Source organism: Ziziphus jujuba, chromosome 1 (genome assembly GCF_031755915.1).
Source record: "Ziziphus jujuba cultivar Dongzao chromosome 1, ASM3175591v1".
NCBI lineage: Eukaryota > Viridiplantae > Streptophyta > Magnoliopsida > Rosales > Rhamnaceae > Ziziphus > Ziziphus jujuba.
In genome coordinates, this window is record NC_083379.1 from 4,671,510 (window position 1) to 4,693,421 (window position 21,912).

Consider the following 21,912-nt stretch of genomic DNA (forward strand, 5'->3'; position numbering starts at 1 on the left):
TGAATATGACTTTTTCTATAAATACAATTTTATCATATAAAGCACTATACTTATTCCATTATATAAAAATCTAATGTGATATATTATTTTTGAAAAAGTCAATTTTGTTTACTAGTGGACATATCTACTTTATAGGTCATAACTCTTGACCGATGAAGTGTGGAACCACACAAAGTGCAAATTTTTAATATTTTTAGGGGGTGATTGGTAATATATATATTTTTGGTGCGGGTTGTCTTTCTAATTTTAACAAAATTCAGCGGTTCTCAGTGTATTTTTATTTTTTAAATTTTTTTTAACCGTGCTGCGATATGCAAGTTCTAATAAAAAACATTTTTTGGTTTTTCGGGTGAATAAGTTCTAACAAAAGCATTGTTTAACATAGCAGCAGCCTGAAGCAGAGTCTACCGAATATCTTTTCAATCATCGACAAGGTCAGAGTTTCCAAGGTCCTTGAACCAACTTTTTTTTTTTTTTTTTTTTCTTCTACGGTAATTTTCTCACGTTATTGCTATTTGGGGAATTTTCGTCTCAGTTTTTAACAGTTTTGGATTGTGATCAGCATTTTTCTATAAATAATTGTGTATATTTAAACCCTAGATTTAAATCAGTTTAACGTGATTCTGAATATTACAGTAATTGTAAATTTGCAAATAAATTAAAGCCATTGGAGGCTGAACTTGTCAACAGAGGCTAAGCTAGGGTTTTCTTTCCCTTTCAAGTTCCTTAATGTTTGTTTGTTTGTTTGCATTCTTGTTTTTTTTGGACATTGCAATTGGGAGGTTTGAAGGTTTTTTGAGAGTATACATGGCTCGTTAACTTCAATTTGGAATGAATTTCGAATTTCCCTTATTAGATAGTTATCAATGTAAGATTACAAATGTGAATAAACAAGTGGCGGTTGAATATCTGTATGCCAAGTAGATTGATCAACTAAGCTGATTGCTGTATCATATATTGGCTGTTAATGAATAAGTGGATTTAGGTGATTTTCTTGAATACAGGTTCCAAATGAGTGAGTGGGTCTAAATCTTATTTATTTGTTCTTTTCTCATTTTCTTTGATTTATTGGTAACTGTAATTACGTGATATCCAAAACGAGATACAATGGTCGTGAAAGCATTTGATATGTCGGTTTGGCCCTAAAAAAAGAGCGCCCGAGTGTCTTTACTAAATTTTTTTGAAAAGAGATGTAATGGTCTATTGGATGGATGCGTGATGCAAATCGGAAGCTACTGTTTTTGGGTATCTTTATTGTCTATCATGAGTGAGGTTGGAGGATGGAGCTTATTTGTTTTTTTCTTTGGTCGATGGAGCTTTTTCCTTTATTAATAGGTTTTTTTATTTTGTGGGGGAAGGAAGAAGAGGAAGCTGTCCATTGACTTGTGGTCATCATACCCATCAAACTCCATAAGCTAATCTCTAAGATGAGATTGTAGCTGTATGACTTGTGGTTAAGAAAAACATAGTAAGATGTATTGTCTATAGTTTGGTGCTTTTCATATGCATAAGAGCTGGATGTGGAAAACCAATTGCTTTTTTGGAAAAAATGCATAGTACCTTTTGGCATTCTCCCATAAGTCAGCAATATTTATTTTTATTAGAGTCTGTTCTTAGAATTACATGGACTGTGGAATGGGTGCAAGAGATGGGTTCCATGTATTTGGAGTATCCAATAGATATACCCTTACCAATGTCATGACCTACGGACATGGAGATGGTATGGTTATGTGAAGGGTCCATGGAACATAGATCTAATTGTTTGTTCTCCTTTTTGTCAAAAAGATGTTTACTTTCAGTTGCATTTTAAATGTACAGTCTTGTCCGTTGGACATAGCTGTTGGAAATTGTTCATAATCCAAACTTTAATCAAAATGAAGGTAATCATTAAGATATAATTTGTCCTCTTATTTTTCGACAGTCGTATAAGGGGGCAAAAGAACATCTAATCAAGCAATTGCAAATGGCTGAAGCTATTAGCTCTGATTTGGAATCCAACCCAAAACCTCAAGACACATTGCAAATGGCTGAATCTACTGTCTCTGATTTGAAATCCAACTCAATACCTCATGTTATATACCGATGCAAGAAATGTAGGAGAATTGTTGCTGCAGAGGAGAACATAGTTTCCCATGAGCGTGGGAAGGGAGAAACATCCTTCAAGTGGAAAAAGAGAAGCGGTGAAGAACCAGCTGACTGTACCTCCATTTTTGTAGAACCAATGAAGTGGATGGAAGCAGGTGATTTCAAATATCCCACACTTCATATTTAGGCTTTTCTGCTATATTTGTGATTTGTTAAAGTTTTTACTAAGTTGGAATTTTGATCTGGCCAGTTCAAGAAGGTCACGTGGAGGAAAAACTTCAATGCATGGGATGCAAAGCGCGATTGGGTTACTTCAATTGGGCTGGCATGCAGTGCAACTGTGGAGCTTGGATTAATCCTGCATTTCAGTTGCACAAGAGCCGATTAGATGAGTGCCATAGATGAGAATGGCAGGGTATTTTCTCTCTTTTGTTTTTTGGGCATAATAGGGTGAAGTTAATTCAAAAGTTCAGTAATCACACTGGTGAGGAAAGTTTTGGGGGTTTATTTTTGTATTTAGATGCATATAGTTTATTTATACAATTATGTCTGGTGCATTAATGGATTTATGAAGTGAACGGTGCTTTAATGATGTGCTATTGCGCTAGTCATTCTTGGTGATGAAATCACAAACCATACTTGGACAATTCAAACAAGTGTATGGTTCTGTACATTGATAGGGTCCATAGATGGACAACAATCTAGGTATGATTTATGGTTAAAGAGTTTACTTTACGTTATATGACTCTATAAGACAATGCTAAAACTGTTTTGAGCTTGTAGCTCTCAGCTTCAAATGCTTTAATGTAAATATTACTAAATAAAATGTTTTAATATAACAGACTTCTTAACCTATACTTTCGGACATTGAAACAAATGGCTGGTTTTGTCGAAAAAAATCAACATAAACGCAGAGAGAATTATTTCAGGACCTTCAGGTATTTGCTCGGCCTGACCCAACAAAAAAAAAAAAACAAAAAAAAAATTCGAAAAAAAGGGCGGCAAAGAAACCAGGCCCAGCCCAGGCCCAATTTCCAGAAACGTAACGTTTTGTAGTCTACATATCAGATTCTGCGGAAAAGGGGTTACTTTAGGGTTCGAAGACAGACGGAGCGGTCAATTTTTCTCAGACGTAATGAAATTCCGAACCCAAAACTCTCTCTCCACGTCATAGAAATTTTCCGTCGAAAAAATCTGTCCAGATTTTCCCACTCCCCTAAACATGTCGAGTTCCAACTCCTGCACGAGTTGCAAATCAAAGTCCTTGGTCCGGGACGACGTCACCGGCAATCTAGTCTGCGATTCGTGCGGTCTTCTTCAAGAATTCGACAGCTACGAGGCCAACTACGGCGGCATCGCCGGACCAGAAGGAACATTCGTCCGCGTGGGGACCTCAGGTACGGGAAGTGTTCTCGATTACAAGGAAAAGAAAATCTATGAGGCTCAGAAATTAATCCAAGACATTATGTATAGGTTGGAATTATCGGGCTCCAAATCCAAAGACGTCACGGCTATGGTCTCGGCCATTACGGAAGGCGAATTCGGTCAAGGCCAATGGCTGACCGTCTTGATCGGCGCCTGTGCTTATGTCGTCATGAGGAAGGACAACCGGTCGTTGCCGATCGCCGAGGTGGCTTCTGTAATCGGCTGCGATGACCACGAGCTAGGTAGGATGGTTTTGCGTGTTGTTGATCATCTGAATCTGAAGCAGCCCGATTTCCCCGAATTCGACATAGTCGGTTCGTTTGAGAGGGCGCTGAAGGAGTCGCCGAGTTTCGTCGGTGTTGGGAAAGAAACGGCCGAGAGAATGCGTAAGCAGGGGATTTTTCTGATGCAGTGTGCGGTGAAGTGGTTCTTGACCACCGGTCGGAAACCACTGCCTGTGGTGGCCGCGGTGTTGGTCTTGGTGGCGAAGTTGAATCATGTTGATGTTAGAATTGAGAATGTAGCGAAGCAAGTCCATGCCGTGGTTCACACTAGTAAATTGAGGTATAAGGAGCTTTTGGAAGAGCTTGTGAAGGTCGCTCAAGCATTGCCTTGGGGGAAGGATGTTACTAGGAAAAATATTGTTAAGAATGCTCCTTTTGTGATTCAGTATATGGAGAAGAAGTCCATGTCAAAGCCTGGTGAGAAGAGGAAGGATTTGGTGAATGGTGGGTTTGATTTGGAAGGTGTGGTTAGTGAGTGTTTGAGTAAAGAAATTGAGTATGGGACTGATGGGTCTTATGTGGAAGATGATTCAAGGTATTTTGAGGTAGAAGATTTTAGTAGGTTCGCATTACATGGCGTTGATGATGTGGAGAAGCTGAAACTTTCTCCTGAATGCTTATCCATGATCTATAAAAAATTTTCAAATGAGATAGAGAATGCAAAATCTGGTGGAGAGATTGAAGAGTTTCATGGAAGGAAAAAGTGGGGTTTTGAGGATCTTGCCTATGAGTGGTGGAATGGAAAATCAGAGTTGAGCAAAAAACTTTTACTCAAGCAAATATTGGATAACGAGGTAGGATTGGATGCTTTGCCCCCTTCTTTTGAGAATGGATGCAGGGCTTATGAGAGGAGGAGAGAAAAGATAAATGCTGCTAAGCTCCGCATCAATAGAATTATGAATCCATCAAATCCTAATCCATGTGACGACTACAGCTTTTCTACTTCAGAAAATATACAAGCTAGAAAGAAGAGAAAAAGAGGACAAACCGAAGGCATTGATTGGGAAGATTTGATTATAGAAAAGCTTCTCCTTCATAAGGTAAAAGAGGAGGAAATAGAGAAAGGTTATTATAACACCTTATTGGACTTGTACGTGTTCAACTCTGGAATTGTTTGAGAGTATCAGCATGACACATGATAGTTTGATATTACATTTGAACAATTTTGCCACAGCGGGATAGAAATTTTGGATTGCCCCAATAAAAAGGGGAAAAAAAAAATGAATTACAATTTTTGGATATTTATCTTATACAAATTTTGGGTTTTTTTCTATGTTTGGTATACACTTCTGTAAATGTATACGTGCTTTGACGATTTTGTTAACAAAAGATGGTTTCCACAAGATCATTTGTTCAGAGGGTGGATGCATGAGGGTGGTTATATACGCAGCTTAGTATTGTTTCTCGACGATTGACAGTTTTTAGTTGCATTCTGCAATTATCTATTAAATTAATCAGTCTTATGTTGACTGCACAATAATCCAAAGACTTTATTTAATTTCACTTTCTTCTCACTGTGCATTAAATTGAAGTGTTTATAATACTTGTATGCTTGTTGGAATCTGTGAAGTTTTTGTAGTTCTCTCTTTATTTATATCTCTGCATTTCTCAATTCTCTGAAATCGAGTGTTCATTAGAAATTTTATTTATTTGCTGGAAACTACATTGGTGTTGTAGTTTAGGTTTGCCATTTGAGTTGTCTATTACTTAATGGGCTAAAGTCATCTCCTAAGTAAAAGTTTTTATAATCTTTCGATGAAACTACAAAATTATATTTCAGCCTTTCTGTATGAGTATAACTTGGGTTGTATTCCTTAACGAATGTATGAGTATAACTTGGGTTGTATTCCTTAACGAATTGCTACCTTCAAAGTGATCGAATATGAAGCAAATGTCATGGAATTAGTGGATTTATTGTTTGCTATGTTAAGAGTAGGGTGATCCCTTGAGGCAGATTTTTATTTTTATTTTTTTATTTTTTGGGGTACTAATCACGTGAGGCAGCTTGAAAATGAACAAACTAGTTAGTTCTTCAATCACTTGATTGCCTTTTTGGAAACTAATGTGGCATAATTTAACATCAACTGAACTTTTATTTTTCTTTCAAACTAGGCATAATTAAAGAAAAGTAGGACCGGTCAAAGTTCTCAAGCTCAGGGTGGACATTGGACAGTCTCTCTGCTTGCCAGTCAACATGCATTACTGGCCAGCAGCAAAGGCTTCCACAGGGAAAGTCTTGGTAATGCCGGCAAGGCTCTTGAAGTGAATTTTCCCGGTGGGTGGATCATCAACGATTATCTCACTAACTGGTGGCCATAGCATGAGCTCCTTAGCCTTCACTCCCTTGAGCTTGGAGATCTTTTTTTTTGAAACATAGCCAATGATTTCAGTACTATAACTCACAAGCTTACTGATTATTTTGAAGTTATGTTCCACCTTCTTCGTCTGAACAATCCACATGTATCCGGTGCTCCTCACGAAACCAACTTCAATCACATCAGCAAGAGGTAGAAGTCCTAGAGGAAGTCCAAACTCTTCAAGTAAAGAAACCGCAAATTTGAGCCCCTCTTCATGACCGTTCTTCACAATTGCTCCTTCCTTGAGATTTGCCATGGCTAGTAGGATTTCTGAAAGTTCAGATTTGGGTTTTTTCTGTTTTGGATACTTGAGAGTAGTTTAGGGGATTTAATAGCAACTCATAACATGTAAGCGACAAAGAGAGTGGAGAAAACAAGATGATTATCATCGTATGAACCACCAAAAAGTATCTATTTGATCCGGCCTCATTTTTTTTTTTTTTTGGTCTTGATTGGAATTGTTTTGGCACTTTTAGTTTGCCATTTATGAGCCAAAATTCCAGAAGATGGGAAGACTTTTGGGTCGTGATTCACGAGCCGTGAAAAATTGCCTTGACAGGGTGCAATCCTTGCCACTCTTAACGTCTTGCTTTGATTTGTATTTGAATGAAATTATGTGTCGGTTTCTCTTGGTAAATGGGATTTTGCTGCAGGCCAAAAGCTTTTATTGTGATTGATTCCGGTGTTAATTTTTATGCTTTTAGATTTAACAAAAAACTGAGGTCAAAATAAAATACCAAAAGACCAAAAGCTGAGGTCTTCGGTGTCTCCTCCTGTCGAGAATTGTCGAGAATTGGGGCCTCACGGGGCACTGCCTCTCTGATTGTGGGGGAAAACCCAAAGGCCTAAGCTTATTCTATGAGATTCAACCAGTCTTGGTGGAGTCATCACTTTCTTCTTCATATATATATATATATATATATGGATTATGTATTATGTAACATCTAAACCTCCGACATATGATCAAAATTTGATGTATAACTTCGTGCATTTAGTATTCTTTTAATTGGATAAATCTGATATGGTTATTTTAATGATTATCTATAACTATGGAAAGCATCTGTTGAAATCAATATCATAAGACACTTGACGTCCTTGTAATTGTTTTCCTAAACTTAATTAAATATATTACATATGTATATTAGCATTAGTAAATGAAGAAAAATAAATGGAAAGTTATTAAGACTTATCTTAAAATTATCCTCGGTACTTTGAGCTGTATCTCAGTTCTGTCCCCAAAACCCTTGGCTATTAGGCTCGTATGTATAAAGAATGGATGAATCATATATCATTAATTTATTGGCCATAGTCCAAACCTAAATAATGTAAGAAGATATTTTTAGTTTATATGCTCAATGATATGGAACGTAAATTAAATAGAAACCAATTACCAACTATCAAATACAGGAATTGTTTTCCCTCTAGCTATATTTAACAAAACTTTTTTAATTTTGACATGTAAAGCGCTAAATTATAAAAATATCTAATTAAAATGTTAGTTTTGAGTCTGAACTTCTATTTCTTTTTCGTGTATACGGTAGTCTCCCCAATAACAGTCCAATAATGGATTAATTGTTTCCTCATACAATAATCTCAAATTTGAAATGTATATATATAAAGCAAGAGAGAAAAAATATTTTATTATTGAACGGCATCACATGTCTTTTTGTGTGTCCAACGTTATCAAGTAAAAAATGACTCTATATATATATATATATATAAAACTAATAATCAAAATATAGATAGAGAGAGAAAGAGATGTTAAGGTGGATATCTATGTTAAATGTTAAAAGTGCTAATGTAATCTTAATTAATAAATTAATATTAAAATTTTAACAGACAAGTAACAATTTTTAGCATTTATCATACAAATCAAAATTGTATATATATATATATATATATATTTATATATAGTAATGTAACTATTTGAAGGACCCTTCACATTGAAGTGGCATAAGTAACCTCTCCAAATTGAATCGTATTTCAAGAACTTGAATTAGCCACTTGTTTCCAAGAACGAAGCTTGATGGTGACCTCTTCAAATTGAATCGTATTTCAAGAACTTGACTTAGCCACTTGTTTCCAAGAACGAAGCTTGATGGTGACTGGAACGAATTAAAAGTCCACTCTTTCTTTTAATAATATCCCCCAATTATTTATATAAATATATAAATATATATATATATATATAATAGTTCATTGCAGCTGAAGCAATCGCTTAAGACTTTGAAAACTCCTCTCTCGATTGTTTGGTTTAATTCTCAAGCAATACCTGTTTAATCTGTACCATACAAAATTAATTCCATATATTCTTATATTGTGTCTAGAAGGTAATGGCCATGAATATGTTGCCAATATTATTAGGTACGGTATATGCCAAAGCCAAACTGCCAAATTCAGAGAGACAGTGGCCGGTAGTATCGCTTACGATACACCTAAAGGCTGAAGTACAAGTACGATTTTTCCTGAAAATTAATCCATCTATAAACAATAGGGCTATCAATGATTTTCTTTAACTGTTTGATTGATTAATTTTATATATATCATCAGCTCAGCTCGTTGAGAGTCAACTGTTATGTATATATATAACTTTAGTTGGTTTGTAGGTCGTCCCAAGTTTTGCTTTTTCTTTGTTTTTTAATTTTCAAATTTTCATGGTCAAGAAATTAATTTAATCTTTTCAAAAGTTCACCATTAGTTGATTGGATCATTTTACTTTTAATAAATCTATTACATACACCGAGTATATATTTTCTCCATAATTAGGGCTGTAACATCTATATATTTATTGATAATATTTTATTATAATAGTTGTAATATTAAAAATATATTTCTAATATAAAATGGCTATCTAATATCATGTTAAATATTGTAGGTGTCATTTAAATTAATGGATCAAGTAATAATTAATATTTGTCATGTTATTAAGTGTCCAATAAAATGAGAACTATATATTTTTAACATATCAAAACTAATTATATATATTAAAGTTAATGATATGCTGATGATGAGCTAACCTAGTAAATATTAAAAGATGCTGATATACGAATGATAACGTACGGTGATAATGTGATAGGTGTAGATTATAGCTTATAAGTCTTGTTTATAACAGTTAATAATGAAAAAAGTTGGCTTTGACAAAAAGTAGCTTTGGAAGCAAGTTCGCCTCCATTTCAATTTCAAAGCACTTGCTATGCACTTTCCAGAAAGTCTACCCCTGCAAGTTTTGTCGCTACGAAGCAACTTGGAATTAAGCAAATTAATATATATATATATATATGTATATATAGTTAGCAGGCTGTGGGGACTACGCGGTAACATATTCTTTCTTATCCCGCTGCTTATTAGATTCGTATGCAAGAACAAGAAAACATAATCCTTTGCCGTCTATATATAGAGGGTCTTGGCATTTGGTTTTCACTTGGTCTTTTAGCGGCTCATATATATATATATATATATTTGTCCACAAACAAAGCCACACAGATCGATTTCTCTCCCAAACAACATGACGGTGAGATATACAACTCTCTCTTTTCCTATTTCTATGCTAATTAAATGCTAGTTTTTTAATTTGTTTTACGCACTGACATGTTTTTATGGAAGTTTCTTTGAAAATAATGTATGAATATATATGTAAATATATGTGGATACAACATAATAATGTAAAATAAAATTACATAAATATTCAGAGAATTTAAAACCTGTATTTCCTTAATTAATCTGCTTTTTGAAAGTTTAAATAATGCCTGTGTGATACTATAGTGTTTTTAAGAAGTTTTACATCCACCGGTACAATAGTTTTGTGACGAACGTCTCCCAGAATACAATGATTATAAGATCTTGGACACGGCACCTCTAAAACCCTTCTTTCGAACTTTTACGTACTTCTATTTTACCACTGTCACTATTTTCTCTCTGTATTTTTCACATAAAAAACTCAAGAATTTTTCTCTGTATAATTTCCAAAACTGAAAAAATGTTGAATCATACGTGCAAGTAACCACTTTTCATACAAAAAGTTGTAAACCCTCAAAACTCTCAACCCCTACGTTTAAAAAGTTCTTTCATTTTAAAAAAAGATAAAAATTCTTATTTTTTCAACCTACCCAAAATTATTCACACAAGTGGGCCTGACCCAAACTCTAACAGTTTCTACTCAAATATATGAATATATTTGAAGAAACTAAACAGAAAATGTATAATATTTATCTTTTTTGGCATGCTTAGCAGTAACAAATTTATCTTAGTAGTGAGTATTTTCTATTTGGAAATTAGTGTCCAAACTATTTTGGTTTATTTTATACTGAGTGAATGCTGGTTTCAAAACTTAATTACATTCTACGTTTAACCAAAATAATATTTCACCAACTTAAACAAGCTTTTACAATTTCCGAAATGAAATGAAAGAATTTTAATTTATTGGCTGTGTGATACATGCAGTTAGTAGAGATGGCTGTACACATGGACTGCCCTGGTTGTGAAACCAAGATAAAGAAAGCTCTTCGAAAACTAAAAGGTATTAATCATAATAAAGAAAAAGCTGTTTTACATTCGAAGACATACATCTTTGTTGTCATCGCTAGCTCTAACAGTTAGATATACATATGTTGTATGTGATTCTCAGGAGTGGATGATGTGGATGTTGACATTAATATGCAAAAGGTAACAGTGATGGGGTGGGCAGAGCAAGAGAAGGTGTTGAGAACGGTAAGGAAGACAGGAAGGAAAGCTGAGCTGTGGCCATATCCATACACTCCAGAATACCATCACAACACCACCCTTCGGTATTACTACCATCAGCAACACCATAATCATAAGCAGCCGTTGATCAATTTTCATAACATTAATACATCTCGGCTGGAGTCGCCTTTCGTTTCCTACGGCAACTACTATGAGTACGGCTATTACAACAACATTAATAACGATGGTCGGAATTATGGCCCTTATGATAACTCCACCGCTTTTGATGAGAAGGCACGTGCGATGTTTAGCGATGAAAACCCTCATGCTTGTTCCATTATGTGATATTCTAGTTAACTATTGCATATAGATAAGCTAACGCTACTATATAATCGATGCCAATAAACGTTATTTTGTTTTATTTGAGCATGTATGTTTATGCCTCTGCCTCTCCGAATGCAACGGTCTTTTCATGCCTTTACATTTTAAAAAGAACTTTAATAACTGTAAATTTGACCAATAAAACTAATGGAAAAAATAAGACCTTATTTGGTATATATAGCTACGATCTCTACTTTTACGTTTTCAAAGATGTTTTTTTAAAAAATTATTTTAATTATAATATTGCATTGACAATTTTGTAATAAAAGTCCACATATATGGTAGTAAATTTGCTTTGGCATAGAGATGATGTTTAAAGTATCCACCATGACCTCAAAATGTAGGAGTGAAGGGCATCCAACCTTATTGGTCATGTACATGAAACATACTTTTTATTTTTTAAAGTCAATAATTTTTTGGCCAGGAAAAATGTATAGAAGCATGAAAGATAGTTTATAGTTTTGGTTTTTCAATGATATAGAGTAGTTATATTTGGTTTTAGGCGTTGTTTGGTATATTTTTTAAAAAATGAAATGCAGTTTTTAAATTTTAAATTTTTGTAAAATGAAATATAATATACGCGTCAATTAATGGATAATATATATATATATATTATCCATTAATTGGCGTCACATTCAGAGAGGCATGTATATGAATTCTTTGCATAAATTAGATCCTTCGACGTGCTATTCCCTCCCTTTTTCGTTTTTCCAAGCTGGTCCATCTAAAATGGTGCGTGGAGTAAATATACATATATATATATATATATAGTTAATTAATCTCTGGTTAGAAATATTTGAAATATATTGGATTAAAAAATATTTTTGAGTTTATATGAATACTATCAAAATTTACTACGTCTTAGAAACTGATTATATATATTTATATATGTGTGTATCTTCCATCATCCTCCAAGTTATGTATTTTAGATTGAAGACATGGACTCCTCATCTTTGCATAGCCACGGACTCCGGTACCCAAAAAGTAATAAATGTTTTACTTGCTAGCTATATAAACACGAATTTGATATAGAAAATAACATAATTATATTAAAATTTGAAGTTTATTATGCATATTTTGTAGTTTCTAACCTTTTCTTCTTCTTTTTTTCCTTTTTCTTTTTTAATTATATTAAAATTTGAAGGTTATTATATGTTTACCGTTGCCATATATACATTTATATCATATTTTGATAGACTTATATTAAGCTTTAATAAGTTAAAATATTAATTATTTTTTTGTTGTATATGCAATTGTTAATTTCTATATCATAATTTTATTTTATTTAAAAAAAAGAAAAAGGAATTTCGTCGTAGCTAGTAGATTCAAGTCATGACTCGAATCTATGATGCGAACTCTTTTGTAGGCAAAGCAGAAGAAATATCCCCAAATGTTCTTTATTGTGCTCTGCACATTTGTCTTTCACTCTTTTTCAGCTTAATTGCAGATTCGTGGGCCTAGATGGCATACTAACAGTCTAATTTTCAGTACAAATTGAAAAGAACTTTCCATATAATATAATATATATATATATATATATATAGGATAAAAGTATGATGTGAACCTTTTATATGAGAATCACATGTATTTAATATTTAAAAAAAATATTAATTTTATTGTTACGCATATAAAATAAAATTAATATATATATTTTTGAAAAAATCAATTTTACTATAGATCCCCATGCGACTGGATTGGACCGTAATATAACAGCTTTTCTGTTGATATTGATATTGTCTATATGGGCCTCTAGTTAGCTTAATTTTCTCCTCCCCCATTCTTGTATTGCAAGTTGATGTACTTTTTATTCACCAAGAAAAAGTTGATGTACTTTATTGATTAACTAACCTGCCTGTATATAGTCTTTTTTTCTTTTTCTTTTTTCCTTGACTTGTAAGTTAGGAGACAAGCACATTTTATTATAATATTGTATATATGGTCCTCGTAATTATGACGTCAAATAAATTATTAAAGTAGATGCTCCTTTATTGTAATTAGCCTCCAACACCATGGTCCAAGTTCACAAACAATTGGAATTGGCTAGCTAGAAGCATTCTAGACCAAATTCGAGAAGGAATTATACTACAAATTCCAGGTCTCTATGCATACCTATTTTGCATTAATTTTTTTTTTTTTTGGGTGAATATTTTGCAGTGAATTTGGTTTCTATAATTTCCACCAGTTTCTCTATTGAAAATTTAAAACCACCACCATATCCAAAAGGACCAAACCAAACGAAGTTATATAAAATTAAAAATCAGGCTTTTGTAGAAAACTTGCGAACCATTAATGGCGACCCAAAATCAAAGGTGGATTGGATGGCACTGATCCAACAATAATTGGCTCCCTTTGTCTTCGTCTGACTGGCCGCTTAGATCCTTCATCAGCGTGACCCTACCAGAAACCCAGCTGTAACAGTATCCACATATATCTTCTTGGATCTGCAGCCACCATCATCAGGCCGTCGTAATATACCACAATTGGCTATTTTACGACAAAGACCAAAATGTCCCCCACTTCGAACAATTCTTTCCGGCTCCTCCCTTTGGCCTAACCCATTATTGGTCGGTGACCCCAAAATCAAAATCCCAAACCGTCCACATCGTTTCGTTTTCCAGCTCCAGATTTTTTATTTTTTTTATTTTTTTTTCTCTCTTTTATCCCATAAACACAGGTGTGGAAAAATTGTGAGAATTGTTGCGTGCGTCCATGATAATTATCCAACATCCATCTGTAAATGGAAATTATGTGGGGTTTTACTAAATATTATGCCAACGAAAATGGAAATAAATTAATAAATAATCATAATAATAAAAGAACCAAAAGGCGAATTCGGATTAAAGAGCTGTATGAAGTAAGCAGAGAGCACAGAGGGCGAGGAGGCATGGGCTTGGTGCATAGAGGATAACAAACATTATGGCGTCGATGCTGACTCTATTTTGATTCAAACGAGAAATAAGGATCTTTCTTTTCTCTCTCACTGCTCATATATGCCTATATATACAACAATTTATTGTGCATATATGGCACCAACTTCTCTGCTTCTCGCCCGCTATGGTTACGCTCCGATTTTTACCGCCAGGAGAAGAAATGGTTCCATAGGCTCGTCTTCGTATTCTTCTTCCTCCACAACCTCCTCTTCTTCTTTTTCTTCTTCGTCTTGTTGTTCTTCGTCGTCTTTGGGCTTAACCTCTGGTAATTGATTTCTGCTTTTGTTCTTTGTTTTTTTTTTTTTTTCCTACGCAATTTCTACATTTTTTTAACCTGTCGGGCGTTTCGGAGAGAATTTTGAATTAGGAAATTGGAATTTCAATTTTTGGAATTGGATATGAGCTAAGAATTTTTATTTATTTATTTTTTGAATTGGTTTCCATGGAGTCGTGTGCCTCGAATTACTAGAATTTTTGGAAAGAAAAGTGTTTGGTGCTTAGGATGAGTTTCACATTCGGCTAAACAATCATTGATTTCTGTGGTTTGAGTTTCAGTACAAGGTATAGTAAATTGCAGACCAATGAAGAAGAAAATGTGCAACAGCTTTGTCGAAATTAGAAGAACGTAGATTACAAACTTGCTTCGTCTGTTTTTCGCTTTAATGTTCGACTAATCAGAAAGCTATGCTTTACAATCTACATTTTGGTCCTGTTAAATAAACTGTACGGAATTTAAAGCAAATATAGGACCATAAGTGGTTAGGATAAAAGTTTATTTGAGTTCTTTTGTAAAACTTGAAATAGTTGGTTGATATGGCTTACTAACATCTGGAACTATATGTAAGATGCATAATCTGTCTATTCCGATATTTTTTAAGGGAAATTTTTATAAATGTGCCCCAATTTTCATTTGGATTGATTTTTTCAGATAAACTTCTGTGCAGGCACGAATAATAGTTGGAGAAATCAAGGCCTTAGAGCACAAGCCATGGGTACAACAACTCAAGGAAAATTTGGATCATCCAAGGGTGTCGCAAACGCAGAAGATGAGCCCGATCATCTTCTTGTCCTTGTTCATGGAATCTTGGCTAGGTATATATTGATGAGAGACATTGATCAAACCAGTAGGAACCAAGATTAGACAAATAAGAAAGTAAAAATTTAGTACAGAGAAAGTAAGAACAATGCATATAGTTTATCTATGCTGTATGAATGCCATCTGTTGAAGCATGTCTATGCGCATCAGCATGCAACAATTACAATTATCTCGAGTATGTGTGTGTGTGTGAAGAACAAGCAGCCTGACCTTTTCCTGGTACATGGAAAAGTTTTATGCTTATATTCTTCTTCTTTCTGTGATACTGTGAAGAACGCAAGCAGATAATGGACATTGGTGGAAATTGGGAGTGGTGGTGGTGTGTGGGGTAGGGTCATAGCATGGATGTCTTACGACTATACATCATCTGCGTGAGTTTGTTATTTGCAGAATAATCATGTCTGGAAATGGCTTTGATAGAAGACAATCGTAGTACTGGTAGCTTACCATATTAGAATTTTTGGATACCTTTTTCTACTTTAGACACCGCTTTTAACCAGATAATTGTTAATATTAAGTTGTCCACATTTTTCTAGCATATGTTGTATCCAACTAAATAATCCAAGTTATTATTTTAATTTTTCTAACTTTCGCTCTGTTGATGTTATTGTTAGTCAGTTTGATAGCACTGCCTAGCTTGGTTGGATGTTGTTACGTACATTTTTCATTCAATATTACATGATTGAGTTGAATTGATCTTTTAAAATGTAAAAGGTTTGTTATTATGGATTTTGCATTTTTGTCCTAGTGCTGCTTGATGTTAATACGTGTTTCTTCCATTCTTTCTTCATCTATGCCATCATGTTTTTTGGAATTATTGTTACTTCCAGCATTTGCTCTCTCTCTCTCTCTCTTTTTTTTTTTTTTTTTTTTTTTTTTTGGTTTGGGGGCTTAGCAGCAGTTGCTTCTTTTCTTGGTATCTCACAATTAACTGTATGTTGGCCATTTTTGTAAACCTTTATTGATACAGTTTTTTGTTGCAATGATTCAACATTGATTCATGCTTATGTTTCATTCACCTTTCAAATTCATATAATCTTTACTGATGTTAAGTATTGCAGTCCAAGTGACTGGACATATGTAGAAGCAGAGTTAAAAAGGCGCCTTGGAAGAAACTTCTTAATTTATGGTATGTTCAAATTTTTAGTTGCAGCTTACTCTAATTTTATTTTACAGTCAATAAAAATTAGATTTTTCCCTTAGTTGATGTTAGACATGTTTATAGCTTCATTCATTTATTGAAATATGGTAATTTCCCAAATGTGATGAACTAGAGGACATATGTAGTTTGCCCCCAAAACTATAAAACCCTTAAATGGCACCCTGAACTATTGTTGTCTGAATGGTTCATTCAATGAATATAATGAAATTAGCTATGCACATTGCATAAACATGGAATGAAGGCATTCCTATAAGGAGTCAATGAGGCGCACATCACTAATTTTATTGTGTTCATTGAAACAAAATTGCACCGTTAGACTGATATGACATAACATATTTCAGAATGCATTTTGAAAAATATATGATGGTTTAGAGAAGTAAAGCATAACTAACCTTAAATTTATGAATTATGTGAAAACTGCTTTCCATCTTGAACCATACAAACCCTAGTGATTCCTCCCAGAAAAAGCACTTGTTGGTTGTTGAGGAAAGAGCTTTAACATAGGAAGAATGAGGTTAGAGTTGATTCGCAATGGTCTATAACCCAGTAGTTATGCTTACTCGCAAAGAATTATTATATTATGAAATTTAAACTTTTCAGTTTCCCATGTTTTGGATGCATGAGTTTGATGTAGGCTCTTACTTTTAAGTGCTAAGACCCTTTTGATGTGTGCAGCAAGTTCATGTAACACATACACTAAAACTTTTACTGGGATTGATGGAGCTGGAAAACGTTTAGCAGATGAAGTGAGTTTTCATAATTGAGATCATGTCTAGAAACTTTGAGTTCTAGTTGTTCTTCTTTACATGTGAGTTTGTTATGAAATGACCTAACTTTGTTGCATTTTCTGTGGATCTCATAATAAACAGGTCAAGCAAGTTGTGCAAAAGAAAGAAAGTCTCAAGAGGATCTCGTTTTTAGCTCATTCTCTTGGTGGCTTGTTTGCAAGATATGCAATTGCTGTTCTTTACACTCCAAATGCCTCGAGCAGTGGCAAACTCAGTGATCTTGACAATTGTACAACTTCAAGTTCAGAAACATCATACCCCTCAAAACGAGGTATGATTGCTGGGTTGGAGCCAATCAACTTTATTACCTTGGCAACTCCACATCTCGGCGTGAGAGGGAAAAGGCAGGTTTGTTCTAGACGGTATAAGTCATCATCTTTATTTTATTGCAATCACATGTAATGGTAGCGTTTAAACTTTTATGCCAGTCCATACAATGTTGTTGTGTCCTTTGTTATAACAAAGTTCTCTCACTCTTTGCTTTCTGCTAACATGAATTATCTTCAGAAAATTCATTATTGTTTTCTTTCTTTTGTAATTGTTATATTTTTTTTTCTTTTTTAATTTGCAAGCTGGCATGTGAAGAGTTAATATATTGGGTGTAAACCTCTCCATGATGGATACAGTCTTAGTTTGGAATTTTAAGATGCAACTGTCTGACCTTCAAGAGATAAATTGGTTTGGGGACATTCTGTTATTTGTATGTTTGAGAGTTATTTATTTGATTATTTGGTTGGTTGCTTATTAATAAGTTTATTTTTTCAACTAAATACCCACCATTTAGGTGGTATGAAGGAAAATCCCGAACTGAGACCATATGCCACTTGGCAAAAGAACTCAGCCTATACAACTGAGGAAGCTAGAATATGTTCAGAAATTTTTGTGAATGTAGTTGTTAATAAACACAATCACTAAGGATTAAAGTTGTGATGCTGACACTTACTGTGAAAGAAAGATACTAGCTTATATATGCTGAAATAAGAAAGCTGTTCACAAAAGTGATGTGCAAATTGTTCAGTTGACTCCCATGCATTTTCAAAGTTTACAGTTGGAAATATGAAATGGTCTCTAAGCAACAATATCAACTGGCTACTTCATCATTGCACTGAAGTTATATCTTACACAAACAAAATGCTCATAATTTTCAGGTTGAGCATGAGTGTTTTATATGTTAAGACTCCATAGGAAACAACATATTGCTAGTAGATGATAAATTGAATCTGCCATTGCTGCTGTGATGTAGGTATTCATGCCCCTTAATTTGCAAAAATTAGGAAAGTTTATCTCAATGATCCACCAAATATATTTTTCGATAATGCAAATGTATTATATGTATATAAAATATTTATAGTCTCTGGAACCTATAAATGAGTTACTATCTTTCCATGGTAATTAAAATGTTCTTCTTTCTGGGGAAACCAAATGATTTGTATCAGCTACGAGTATATGCTAAATAAACTTTGTTAAGTTATTAGCTTTTGAGCATCTGTGTTCTGGTTATTTCTTGCTTTGTTTCCATGCTTCTTGATTTCCATATCGAATATACCATTGCCATTAGGTAGTTTGTGAATATTCATATCTATTAGCTGGCACAAGTAAAACCAGATTTCCCTTGATGATTTTCTTTTATTATATCTGATCATTCTTCAGCTTCCATTTCTGCTGGGAGTTCCCCTCTTAGAAAAACTAGCAGCACCAATTGCTCCTATTTTTGTTGGTCGAACCGGTAGTCAGCTATTTCTCACTGATGGTAAACCGGAAAAGCCACCCCTTCTTTTGAGAATGGCATCTGATTGTGAAGATGGAAAGTTTATGTACGTCAAAAAATCATTTTTTGTAATCTTTTGTTTTTCCTTTTATCCTTGCTTTTTCTGGTCAATCTTTTATCCTTTGTTTGCCAAATTAATTTAATGGTTGAATATTCTATTTTGCAGATCTGCATTGGGTGCTTTTAGATCTCGCATTCTTTATGCTAATGTATCTTATGATCGTATCCTATCCTACATGATTCTTTCTATGGGAAATGATGACTTTAGTAACTTTGATTCCTTAACATTAGATAGATATGGTCGGTTGGCGGACATCATCAATTAGGAGGGAAACAGAGCTTATCAATGTGAGAATTTGTTTCTCTGCTTAACTTGCACTGTATTTAGTGTTGTTTATTGTTGGCTTATCCATTATTGTATAATGAATAGAAATATTTCTATTTCTTTCTTTATTTCTTTCTTTCTTTTCTTTTTTTAATGAAAAAAAGGTTTTTAATTATTTTACTGGACACTGATTAACAGGATTAACTAGAAATATTTCTAAGAAAATGTTATCATACAGTGTAGCAAGTGTAGGTATAGAAATATTTCTAAGAAAATGTTACCATACAGTGTAGCAAGTGTAGGTATCTATTTGTAAAGGAGGAAGCTTCTCTCTGGAATCTGCAAATGATGATCTGTAAGTGTATTTGATATTCGTGAAAAAGTGATATGAGAACCACTAATGCAGGATTACTTATGTAGTCAATTTGTAAATTGATCATGCAAAAAAGGGGCTCTTAGGTTTGTTTTCATTTCTCATCATTTATCTTGAGGAAATTTGATCCTTTTAGCCTTTAGGACTATGTTTGCATTTTCAGTTGAGAAGTACAAATAGATGTAGCCGGTATTGGCCCTTCACAATACTTTTCTAGTTGCTAGACTATTCTGAAATAAAATTTGTATGTGATTATGATTGTCACACGCGATTGGTGGCTATTGTAGTTGATGAAATATGTTTCATTTGGCCTATTACTTATCCTTTTTTATGTAACTATGTTATCCATCGAGAGCTAATATTATCAAGTGGGCATTCAAAATTTTGCTTCTCATGCTGTGGCATTCAAATCAAGAATTTATCCTTTTTCTATATTAACATATCCAATATTATTGGCAGCCACCTCGCCGGTCTTTAGATGGTTATAAGCATGTCGTAGATGTAGAGTATTGTCCCCCAGTCTCCTCTGATGGCCCACATTTTCCTCCAGAAGCAGCCAAAGCAAAGGAGGCAGCGCAAAATAAACCTAACACACAAAGTACAAAGGAGTATCTTGAAATTATGGAAGGTACATCAATGCAACAAAATTTAGTGATGTGATGAATGTTTAATGATATTTTCTCTGCGACCGTATCAAGCAGTAATCGTGTTTGGTCCGTTTACAGAGGAAATGATACATGGCCTACAGCAGTTGGGCTGGAAAAAAGTGGATGTCAGCTTTCATTCTGCATTTTGGCCGTTCTTTGCCCATAACAACATCCATGTACGGATTTCATTCAACATTTCTTTCTTAGGTGTTTTCTTTCCTGTTTCAAATAAACTCAAGTTGCAGTTTGAATCCAGGTGAAAAATGAATGGCTTCACAATGCTGGTGTTGGAGTGATTGCTCATGTTGCAGACAGCCTAAAGCAGCAAGAATCCTCCTCATATATCGCCGCCAGCTTGTAGCTATACAATGCCTACACAACACAAGTCCAAAATAGATGAATCATTAATGAGGATGTAATGTGAGGTAAATTCATAGCGGATTCTTTGGTCAGTGATTTAAACCCGTCTCATGTTTCCTAATGTAAGCTTACATGTAGGGTCTGATAATTAATAGCTCACTAGGTTATATTAATTATAGAATCATAGATTAGTAGTTCTATTGGCACTGAACAATGGAACTATGTTTGTATCCTTACAATCTAAAAAGTTCAAATTCTTTTTAGATTATTAGTTTGTCTTACGAACAAAAATCTCAAGCTCTAAAATGTTTTAAAGATTTTCATGACAGTTTGGTTTCAGAAGTTCCAAGCTGTAGGCCAGTTGATATGCACATTCTCGTTTTTTTTTGGGGGGAAAGAGAAGTTATAGGAGCTTTGTAATTTACGGGTCCTTTGGGGGACAATAATGTAATTTGAATCCTGTTGATGGAATAAGAAACCGAAGTTTTATGAGAAGATTTCTACCCACCCCCACCCGAGTAATCTGATAAAAGTTGTAAAAGCTTAATCTAGACACTACAGAAGCATTGACTTTCTGGGAGCCAACGTCGTGAGGTGTATAAATTTTTTCTTTTTTTTTCTTTTTTTTTTTTTATGAGTATCACTCTATCATAAGGCATCTAATTTAAGAAATATTCCAAAGTCCTCGGTAAAAAGTGATTTATAAAAAGTGATTACGAAATCATTGGCAACGGACAGTTTTTATTGTTATTTTTTTCCTTCATATATATGTGTATATATATATATATTACAATAATTGATTTACTGCTTTATTTTTTTTTTTATTTTTCTTAAAAAAAAAAAAAAAACAATTTTGCGAAATTCAGAAAGGTTTGAAACATCCCACTAGACTAGACTGTACTCACTGTTTTGTCCCTTCGTCTATGTTCAGTTTCCTCTCATTCTCCCCTCTATTGACTATCATTAAGGGGGAAAAACTATATTTAGTAGTTTTTAATTATTTAATTTAGAATAATGAATTCAAAAAACATTGCGCTGCATTTATAATGAAAATTTCACGACCTTTCATATGTATGTACATAAGATCTATGGTAATTATGTTCTATATTAAAACCCATCTATTCACCAAACTTTCAAAGTACAATCCCAAAATTAGCACTAAATGTTAAAGCCGTCTGCCATGGTCATATGACCTGGTATAATTTGTGCTTTTGAGAATAATGGTTTATCTGCCAAGGAATGGAACTTTGG

The 21,912-nt window shown here is 34.0% G+C and overlaps 5 protein-coding genes across 10 annotated transcripts; 4 read left to right on the forward strand and 1 right to left on the reverse strand.

The window, feature by feature from the left end:
- The first annotated feature begins 242 nt into the window (after positions 1-242).
- LOC107411391 (probable inactive dual specificity protein phosphatase-like At4g18593) lies at positions 243-2,677 on the forward strand. 3 transcript variants are annotated; one of them, XM_048479594.2, is made up of 3 exons: positions 243-449; positions 1,922-2,240; positions 2,336-2,677. In XM_048479594.2, the coding sequence occupies exons 2-3, from the start codon at positions 1,964-1,966 to the stop codon at positions 2,488-2,490; spliced, it is 432 nt and encodes a 143-aa protein (XP_048335551.1). In that variant the 5' UTR covers positions 243-449; positions 1,922-1,963; the 3' UTR covers positions 2,491-2,677. The 3 variants fall into 3 exon arrangements, with proteins under 3 accessions (XP_048335551.1, XP_024933135.1, XP_048335558.1); XM_025077367.3 differs by having other exon boundaries at positions 246-434; XM_048479601.2 differs by lacking the exon at positions 243-449 and adding an exon at positions 480-1,468.
- Positions 2,678-3,101: 424 nt separating this feature from the next.
- On the forward strand, positions 3,102-6,588 carry LOC107411383 (plant-specific TFIIB-related protein PTF2). 2 transcript variants are annotated; one of them, XM_016018970.4, is made up of 2 exons: positions 3,102-4,834; positions 5,907-6,588. In XM_016018970.4, exons 1-2 carry the CDS (start codon positions 3,308-3,310, stop codon positions 5,910-5,912), a joined length of 1,533 nt encoding a protein of 510 aa, XP_015874456.2. In that variant the 5' UTR covers positions 3,102-3,307; the 3' UTR covers positions 5,913-6,588. The 2 variants fall into 2 exon arrangements, with proteins under 2 accessions (XP_015874456.2, XP_015874450.2); XM_016018964.4 differs by lacking the exon at positions 5,907-6,588 and having other exon boundaries at positions 3,105-5,202.
- Positions 5,994-6,407, reverse strand: LOC107410536 (uncharacterized). Its single transcript, XM_016017983.1, has one exon. It carries the CDS (start codon positions 6,405-6,407, stop codon positions 5,994-5,996), a length of 414 nt encoding a protein of 137 aa, XP_015873469.1.
- Positions 6,589-9,491: 2,903 nt separating the features above from the next.
- LOC107410547 (heavy metal-associated isoprenylated plant protein 28) lies at positions 9,492-11,274 on the forward strand. Its single transcript, XM_016017992.4, has 3 exons — positions 9,492-9,662; positions 10,592-10,667; positions 10,776-11,274. Exons 1-3 carry the CDS (start codon positions 9,657-9,659, stop codon positions 11,174-11,176), a joined length of 483 nt encoding a protein of 160 aa, XP_015873478.3. The 5' UTR covers positions 9,492-9,656; the 3' UTR covers positions 11,177-11,274.
- Positions 11,275-13,423: 2,149 nt separating this feature from the next.
- Positions 13,424-21,156, forward strand: LOC107411415 (putative lipase YDR444W). Of its 3 annotated transcripts, none has more exons than XM_048480081.2 (11): positions 13,450-14,407; positions 15,087-15,234; positions 16,258-16,367; positions 17,076-17,146; positions 17,270-17,536; positions 18,839-19,002; positions 19,123-19,178; positions 19,252-19,304; positions 20,114-20,282; positions 20,380-20,477; positions 20,558-21,156. In XM_048480081.2, exons 1-11 carry the CDS (start codon positions 14,203-14,205, stop codon positions 20,660-20,662), a joined length of 1,446 nt encoding a protein of 481 aa, XP_048336038.2. In that variant the 5' UTR covers positions 13,450-14,202; the 3' UTR covers positions 20,663-21,156. The 3 variants fall into 3 exon arrangements, with proteins under 3 accessions (XP_048336039.2, XP_048336038.2, XP_015874486.3); XM_016019000.4 differs by having other exon boundaries at positions 13,460-14,407; positions 16,300-16,367; XM_048480082.2 differs by lacking the exons at positions 20,380-20,477; positions 20,558-21,156 and adding an exon at positions 19,570-19,636 and having other exon boundaries at positions 13,424-14,407; positions 20,114-20,276.
- Positions 21,157-21,912: the final 756 nt, after the last annotated feature.